This window comes from Gracilinanus agilis, chromosome 5 (assembly GCF_016433145.1).
Source record: "Gracilinanus agilis isolate LMUSP501 chromosome 5, AgileGrace, whole genome shotgun sequence".
Taxonomy (NCBI): domain Eukaryota; kingdom Metazoa; phylum Chordata; class Mammalia; order Didelphimorphia; family Didelphidae; genus Gracilinanus; species Gracilinanus agilis.
In genome coordinates this window covers 300,235,633-300,244,591 of record NC_058134.1, presented here as the reverse complement: position 1 = coordinate 300,244,591, position 8,959 = coordinate 300,235,633, and the positions used below count along the sequence as shown (strand labels likewise).

The 8,959-nt window shown below is 51.8% G+C and overlaps 1 protein-coding gene across 3 annotated transcripts in view; it reads right to left on the bottom strand.

The window, feature by feature from the left end:
- The window catches only part of PPARA (peroxisome proliferator activated receptor alpha), a 78,949-nt gene that overhangs the window by 28,026 nt on the left and 41,964 nt on the right, over positions 1–8,959 (bottom strand). For all 3 annotated transcript variants that reach the window (XM_044678443.1, XM_044678441.1, XM_044678442.1), the window contains exons 3-5: positions 6,759–6,919; positions 5,270–5,408; positions 3,610–3,812 (exon numbers count right to left, since the gene is read on the bottom strand). In XM_044678443.1, coding sequence (XP_044534378.1) covers positions 3,610–3,812; positions 5,270–5,408; positions 6,759–6,919 — 503 coding nt within the window. The remainder of the gene's footprint in view (positions 1–3,609; positions 3,813–5,269; positions 5,409–6,758; positions 6,920–8,959) is intronic.

The following is an 8,959-nucleotide window of genomic DNA, read 5'->3' as shown; positions in this document are numbered from 1 at the left end:
ATATATATATATATATATATATATATGTATATATATATATATATATATATATATATATACACAAAATTATATACATCTCCACGTTATTCTACAGTCTCTGTACTATACAAAATATTGATAATGTGTACTATAGCTATGTACACATGCCAGGTTATGACAAGGCGGGAGAGATGGAAATCAGGAAAGACTTCATGTTAGAGAATGGGATTAAGGGGGCAGCTGGGTAGCTCAGTGGATGGAGAGCCAGGCCTAGAGATGGGAGGTCCTGGGTTCAAATCTGGCCTCAGACACTTCCCAGCTGTGTGACCCTGGGCAAGTCACTTGACCCCCGTTGCCCACTCTTACCACTCTTCTGCCTTGGAGCCAATACACAGAAGTTAAGGGTTAAAAAAAAAGAGAGAGAGAATGGGATTAAGCTCCATCGTGATGGAGGCTGTAGACATTCCAAGAGGGGGAGGTTGGGAAGAAATGGCATTCTAGGTAAGATTGTTCAGTCACGTCCAATTCTTCGTGATCCCGTTTGGATTTCCTTAGCACAGATACTGGGATGATCTGCCATTTCCTTCTCTAGCTAATTTTATGTATAAGGAAACTGAGGCCCATGGGGTTAAGTGACTTGCCCAGGGTCACACAGCTAGGAAGTGTCTTTACTCTGGTCTTTCTGAGTCCAAGTCCAGTGCTCTATCCAAGCTGCCCATTCCAGGGAGGGGGAGGCACAGAGGTAGGAAACTGCAAGGATTGGTATCTGTGCATAGCCTGGGTGGTCCTGCTTGATCAAGGACAGCAGCCTCTCCTCGTTCTTTTTCGGGACCCCCCCCAGACTGAGCTGGACCAGGTAGTGGGGAGACCCCAGGGGAGCGAGCTATGTAAACGGCAGACTTCTCAGGACGCCAGCCCCGTTTTCTCGGGCTTCTCTTACCCACCATCTTCTCTCCCTTATACTCCAAGGGTCAGTGCGGACTTGTGGATGGTGCTCCAGGTGCCAGGGCATCACGACTACATCAGCCACGGGGCCATCGCCAGGCAGAGCGGATATGGCAAAGAAGAGGCTCGTCTTCTCCGGTGGCCGGAGAGAAGGGGCGAGGGGTGCGTGAGGAGAAAAGCAGAGGGGGGTGGTGGTGGCGTTTGTTCATGGGACTCCCTGAGCTGACCCTAGGCCCTGGCAAGGGCAGATCTTCCTTGCCTCTGTCTCTGGAGCATGTCACACTGCCCTTAGTGGCTACCATCCAACCCTCCTGGCAGAGTCTCCACAGAAAACAGATTCTGGGTGTGCGTGTGCGTGTCCTCAGCGGAATCTGACCTTGCCTCATCTCGGGTCACTGGCAAAGGCAGTGTCCAGCAGGAGGGCTGCAATAGCCCTGTGGGGACAAGGTCAGGGGAGGGCGAGAGCCCGAGTTCCCAAAGTCATCAGTGAGCTTCTTTGTGGCAAAAAACCGCATTCCTCTTCTCGATCTTCTCTAGAACACAGAGGAAGCCGGGGGGCATTTTCTGCCTTTCCCCTCACATCAGGTGACCCAGAAGCATTTTAGCGGACTTGAGCCAGGCTGTGGTTGTTCCAGCTTAATGAAGGAGGCTTGTGTGAACTTCCACATGAGCTGCTTCTCTTTAATTGGGGATATCCTGCAGAATGAAAGTGTCCCCAAAAGGAGGCTTCATGGACTCACGAACGTAAGGGGCTTGTGAAGGACCCCAAATTTCCTTTTCTAACTCAGAGGCAGAATGGCTTGAAGCCACTCGATCAACACCGCTGGGAAGAAGGAGGTTCCAGGCTTCCATTCGCCGGCCGAGGACCATACTGGCTCCTGCCAGAAGGCATTCAGTGACTAGTTCAAGCACGGGTAATCAGCGCCAGGAGGAGTGTGTGCCTAGGCAGGTGCTTGGGCAGATGATGAGGTGAGGACGGTCCAAGATGTGTCTGGGGGGAAGGGGGAAGAGATGCCACTCCTCAAGGCCTGCCTGCTGGCACACAGCTCTGTTGCCCCGATGCCCGCCCACCCCCCGCCCACTACAGAGGGAAGTCGCAGCCGGAGAGCTGGGAAGAGAGAGGGGAAATTTGGGGCCTGGTGAATGGGGTGGGGGAGGCAGGAATGAATTGGATATTCAAGATAAAACATTTTAAAAGAAAACCTTTTAAGAAACTCCCAGGGATACATTACACTGTTTCTGATACATGGAAATTCTTCTCTGTTCCATTCTACAGTCACCATGAGTGATAATAAGTAGCTTCAGCAGACAAATTTGTAGCACCGTCCCATCTGTGAAACACTTGATAGACACCAAGTCTTAACAGCCACCCATTTTATGGAAGAGGAAACTGAGTCTGCGAGAGGATACATGACTTGCCCAAGGTCACACGGTGAATGTCTCAGGTGGAATTTAGATCCAGGCCTACCTCTGCCTCCAAGTCACTATGCCCCATTAAACAAAGAGAGAGGGCAGGAACTGATGGAGGGTAATTTTTACTCTAATGGATATCATGCTACCAGAAGGCAGCACCTCCCCTTAAACCACTGGTTTGTCTTCCACCATTTTTGGTATAATGGTTATCCTTTGGCAAATACACAAGAGCTGTGCCTTTCTCAGCCGAGAAGTGGTCACAGGAGAGGAACACACATTCCTTAAGAGAATGACAAATGATTAACAAGACTGGAAGATTGTTCCGAAGCACTCCCTAGTCACAAGAGAAAAGCAAACCAGGACTACAGAAAGTTTACCTCCCGTGCAGGAAATTACAGTGATGACAAAAGGCAAATAATAAATGTGGGATAGGCTGGGGAAGGTTCAGTGCACTCATACATTACTGGTGGAGCAGTGAATTGGGAGCCAGAAACTGAGTGAAATAGCTATCTATACTCTTGGACCCAGAGAGCCCACATGTACCAAAGAGCCAGGCATATACCTTAAGGAAGTCAAAGAAAGACTCCCAGAGACCCCGAAATACTCATGAGAGCAAAAGAGAAACAAAGGAGAAGCCCACTGATTAGGGAATGGCTAAACAAATTGTGGTCCATGAATGTAATGGAATATTGCTGGGCTGTAAGAAATGCTGCAGTGGATAGAGCACTAGATCTGGAGTTGAGAAGATCTGAGTTCAAATCTTATCTCAGACACTTAAGAGCTAGGCAGCCCCGGGCAAATCACTTTATCCTGTTTACCTCAGTTTCCTCATCTGTAAAATGAGCTAGAGAAGGAAATGGCAAACCTCTCTGGCATCTCTCAAGAGAACCCCAAACAGAGCCATGAAGAGTTGGACCTGACTGAACTACAAAAATAAGAAATGATGCGTGTGAGCAATACCGGGAAGCCTGGGGAGACTTGGGTGAACTGATGCAGACGGAAGTGAGCTAAGCCAGGAGAATAATAAACAAAGACTGACAAAGGGAATGGAGACAACCAAAGAATTAAGCTGGGCAATGAGAATGGTCAAGGCCTGAGTGTAATTTTTAAAGAAGATTCGTGCTCCAATTCTACCTGGAAGCCCTGGGGGAACCCCTCTGTTCTGCCTCTCCCCTGATCCCCGAGGCCTCGGCTTCTTCCAGAGGACGCACAGTCTGGAAAAGAGCCCATCAGCCTGCTCAGACCCCTCCCTCCTAGCCCCCAGACACCTACTGGGTTGTTGCTGGCTTTCCCTGCCAGGATGACTCTGGCCTTGATCTTGTTCATGTTAAAGTTCTTTAGGTAAGCTTCGTAAATTCGCTTGGCAAGTGACTTGAGATCCGCAATTTCGGAATCTTCCAGATCGTGTTCACAGGTAAGAATCTCTGCTTTGAGTTTGGCTTTTTCAGACCTTGGCATTCTCCCAAAACGGATGGCTGGGGGAAAGATCACGGAGAAACATGGACAGAAATTGAAATAACATCACAAGGAAGGGGCTTGGACTTAACAGGAGAATGCCTCGGGTTGTGAAGGAATGAGGCCGCTGCTAAAGGTGGACAAGGGAGACAAAAAGGCCCCCTCCGGTCCCCATTTCGCTTTGGAGTCTAATGACAAGATCCGAATTCGGGAAGGCAAAAGGGGATGAGCATTTATGCAGCCCCTCCGGGTGCTGTGTTACGCACATCACAAATACGTAGGCTCTGCCACCAGAGATGGGCTCAGAAAGAGGCTGACTCATAGACCAGAATGCTCTTCATTTAAATGGCAGGAGAATCTTTAGTTGGCTGCTTACCTGGCATTAGCCAGGGATTCTCAAGGTATGACAGATGGTGCATGAGGTTATTGGTTTCAGGGAGAGGAGGCTTCAGTGGACCTGGGTCAGAGCTCACCCGATTTGTTCCCCTGCAGGGAGCGGATTTCCAGGCTCTGCCCCGACAGCCCATCAGGATTTCTGGGACCTGAAGCCTGGGCTTTGGAAGCTCCAGAGGACGATGTTCCAGGGCTCACCCCGGGAGGGGGAGTGTGCCGGGGAAAGGGCAGGGCTCGAGGGCATATCAGGAAAGAACTGGGGATAAACCCCCAATCTCATAAGACCTCTTCTAATCTGTTCTAGAATATGGGAAATGTGTACAACAATGGCTGCTTTGTCCCTCCATATGGTTTATCCCGCCTATTGGACATGTAGTGGCTTCTCCTCCCCCCTCTCCTCCTGCCCCAGGGCCGAGCCCCCAGAGGGGGCCCCCTATTCCCACCCCACACACTAGTTCAGGCTGCTTGCGGCAGCCCTGTCCATCTTAGTGAGACTCTGCTGACCAGTCTTCTAGAGCCCGGCCTCCTTCGTTCTCACGGAGGCTGCTGGGCAGAGTTCTAGGGGAGGCCTTCTTCTAAGGCAGTGGTCAGCAATGTATGGCTCTCCAGCCATATCTGCCTCCACCTCCCGACCTGACAGACCGGGCAGAGCCCCAGGATGTGCCCCAGGGGACCCTTCAGCCCCCACCCCATATTCCAGCGCCTTCCACCTCCATCCTCCTCCTTCCGCAGGCATTTATGGCTCTCACGGCCAAAAAGGTTGCCGACCGTTGTTCTAAGGCCTTGGAAACAAATTCAGAAAGGACAGAGCCTGGGAGGCCGTCATCCTCTTTATCCAGGACACTTCTTCAACGAGATCCCCCTTTCCCCAGCCTCAGGACTCTGAATGAAAAGCCTAGCCTGGCTATTAAGCACTGAGGAAGAACCACTCAGCAGGACCCTCCCAAAACAAACCAAAGAAACAGTACTCTAAGAGGGAGGGCGGAAGGGGAGGGAAGAAGAGAAGGAGCTACGGAGGGAAGGAGAGGGAGAAGGGGATGGGAAAAGGGGGAGGGCCAGAGACAGGAAGGGTGGCCTTACCTACCATTGTGTGACATTCCCACTGAAAGGCACTTCTGGAAACGGCAATATTGACACTTATTACGATTCTTTTTTTGAATTTTACAGCTGCGGTCGCACTTGTCATAGGCCAGCTTAAGGCGAATGGTCCTCCGAAAAAACCCCTGGGAGAGATTATCATATGGCTTAGTAACGACTAGGAATGACGCCTCAAAACCCAAACCAATGAGCCACTTTGTCCTTTTCTGGTGTCTCAGAGGCCCTTTTGCTTCCTTTAGGAAGCGGAGATTTCTTCGGTGTGGATCCCCACAGAAGGGAGCAGCCCTCAACCTCTTATAACCATGGAGCCAAGGTTTGCCAGCTGCTGGGACTCTAACATGGACCCTGAATGTGGCTTTCCTTCTGGCAATGTGGTGCTGACGAGCCTCTCTAAGTGTGGCCTCGGGGGGCTTTGAATGACAGGTCCAGTTCCATTCCCAAGTCCCCAAAGTTCAGAAATCTGATGCTGGTGCCTCTTTGTGGTATGTGGGGCTCCTCAACTGTTCGCTTAAAGTCACCTTAAGGGCAGGAACCCCTCTCCTTTACAAAGTTCTGATCCACGGGAAGACTCTCCCAAGCATTCACTGGTAGCCAGTGCAAGTATGACTTCTGGACCTCAGGGTCATAGCAGCCGGAGCCCAAGTGTGTGAGCGACAGATTTGGAGCCACCTGGAACCTCTTTCTCCACCCAAAGTCCAAACACAGAACTGATGCCCGCTAGGGCAGTGCCCGGGAAGACGTCCATTGAAGGGTAGCTGTTGCCCTTCAGTGAAAAAGCAAAAGGGAGCAGGCAGCCCGGGCACTTTCTTACCCAGTGAATTCAGCGCCAGGCTTGGGCTGTGTAATCATACCCTGGACCCTTGTGAGGCCTGGGAAAGCCTCCGCACAGATCCTAACCCTTGACTCACACAGATCGAAGACCCTGGACCAGCCTCAGCAACCACAGAGAGGTCACAAGGGCAATAATGGCTGCAGACACAACAGCTCAAATTGGCCCATGGGCTGCCAGTGCTGGGGTTTCGGGGCCTCAGCTTCCCCCTTGATGGATGAGGAGTGGGTGCTCCAAGCTCCCCGGAGGAAGGGCAGTTCTATAAGCCCACGGATGGTCGGTGGGACACCAGTCTTCCTCTCTCCCATGACCATTAGACAGGCTCTCTAAAGGAAAGGGGAGCTCCATGAAGAAAACACCTCCAAAAGAGGGATTTCTGACAACCTGAAAGGCTGCCTGGGGCTTTTCTTCTCTGTTGAGGCAGATGGAGCAAAGAAACGTGTCAGGTGCCAGGAAGGACTGCTGAAACCTTCTAGTCTTATCCCTTTCCCTGGAGCTGAACAGACAGAGGAACAGTCGCTGGCAGGGCCTAGACTCGACCCAGACCCAGGCTGAGGCTCTTCCAGAGTCTTCGTCACACAAGGGAGAAGGCCCTCGTTTGACAGAGGGCCAGGCTCATGCTCTGGGGGCCTCCACGCTCACCTACCTTACAGCCTTCACAAGCATGCACACCGTAGTGGTAGCCCGAGGCTTTGTCCCCACAGATTCTGCACTCGATGTTTAAGGTGGCGCTAGCGGAGTCTTCGGCACTGCTCACAACTGGGGTGTAATTCACAGATGAAGGGCTGGACGCCGGTGAAAGGGTGTCTGAGGGGAAAGGGGAAAGTTTGGTGAGTGCTGGAAGCCACGGCATTCCGGTGGCCGATGACATGTAGGCGTGCCAACCAAGAAAGCTTAGGAAGCCCAGGAAGGAGCTGAAGCAGAAGTCTGGGCGCACATTCCACATTCTGGCTCTGTGCGTGGGTACACGTGCACCTTCCGGGGCACCCTGGAGGGCCCAATGAAGGAGGAAATCAGTAACATAAACCAACACAATGAAATAAACATGCTAAGTGCTAGGGATACAATTGGTAAAGGGTCCTTGCCCTCAAGGAACTTACAGTCTAAGGAGGGGGGACCCACAAACCCAGAAAGAAGCTGGAGCTGCACGAGGAGAGGTGTCAGGGCCTGTGGAACTGCCATCAGCCCAAGGAGCCCCTCTCTTGCTCCCTCTGGGCAGGAACAGAGGAAGCCTTCTCTGGGGGCACAGGAGAGAACCCTCTGATTGCCTGGGAGCAGCCAAAGGATCCCTGAAGGGCTGCTTCCTCCCTCCTGACCGAGGGAGCCCCACGAAGGAGAGGCAGGAGACCTTTCCTTCTCCCAATACATGGAGTCAGAGCTGGGATGACCTCGTAGGTCTCTGTGTAAGAAAGCCAAGTGCCCCATCGCAGGCTTTCCACGCAGCCTGCGGCCCCTTGGCCGAAAACAAAAGCCCCCTCCCTGTCGGCTGACTCCTCTTACAGAGGCCATGAATTGAGAGGCCGAGAGCCGTGCAGGTCCCGGTCTCTGCGCCCACTGGGCCCCTCCACTTGGGCCTTCCCTCCTTAGCCGTGTCCCATTCCTATCTTCCCTCACTCCCACCCCTTCTCTCTCCTCCTGTGCCTCAGATCCACAGGAAGACACTTAGCTAACGGAGACTGTCACAGCTCCTGTCAGCCCTCCTCGAAGGTCCCGGCCATGTGCATTTGTACGAGGGCCTTCCGGAGACAGGACAGAAGCTCCTACAGGGGCCGGCCTGGTCCACTTTGCCTCTCTATCTCTGCGTCCTGGCACGGTATAGCAATGCTTGGCTGTTGACTGACTCTCATTATTAGGCAAAAAAGATGGGCGAAGGAGACCACAGGCTTCCAGGCTCTCTGCACCTGTCCATGGGCTACGTGGCCGTAGAGCATTCAAGGATCCCTCCCCCAATCTAGAGCTACAGTCACTGGTTGGGATGGGAGAAATTTCCCTTTTCAGCGTCCCTGATTCCAAGAGGAAGCCTCTGAATCCTGGGGGGTGCCAGGAGGGAAACATGAAACTTCATATTTGCTTTGAACAAACCACCTTCACTCTCCAGGCCTCCGAGGTTTAACCTTTGGCAAAAAGTAAATAGACTTTAGACAAGGCCCCTCTCTATAGGCAACTTACATCATTTTGAGAAAACAGCCAAACAAAAGATCCAATTAGATAGGAAACCAATTTAATTATGCTAGAAAAATCACTTTTCAAGGAGCCTTTCTCTCGGAAACTGGTCTGACGGCTCCCTGCCAGCAAGGGAAACCGGGAGGGAGAAGCTGCTTGATGTGACCCAGAGCAAAGTGGCATGCCCTGTGGGCAGTGTATGAAATCTCTGTGGAGAAGGGTCCCGCTCCTTCCAGCCACATACCATGCTGGGGCATCTTGGGGTAGAGGTGAGACAGGCTGTTCATCTCCAGAGTTAATGGACGATTTACTGCAGACAGTAAGCGGGTGGTGAGGCTTGTTTGTATATTTTAAATTTTATGGGGGGAATGGGGGTGTGGTGCAGCCAAGTGGCTCAGTAGATAGAGCACCAGGCCTGGAGAGAGGAGGTTCTGGGTTCAAATTGGCCTCAGACACGTCCTAGCTGTATAAACTTGGGCAAGTCACTTAACTGTCATTGCCTAGCCCTTACAGCTCTTCTGCCTTAGAACCAAAACATAGGATTTATTCTAAGATGGAAGATAAGGGTTTAAAAAAATCTTATAGGGACATTCCTTCCTTCCTTCCTTCCTTCCTTCCTTCCTTCCTTCCTTCCTTCCTTCCTTCCTTCCTTCCTTCCTTCCTTCCTTCCTCCTTTTCTCCCTC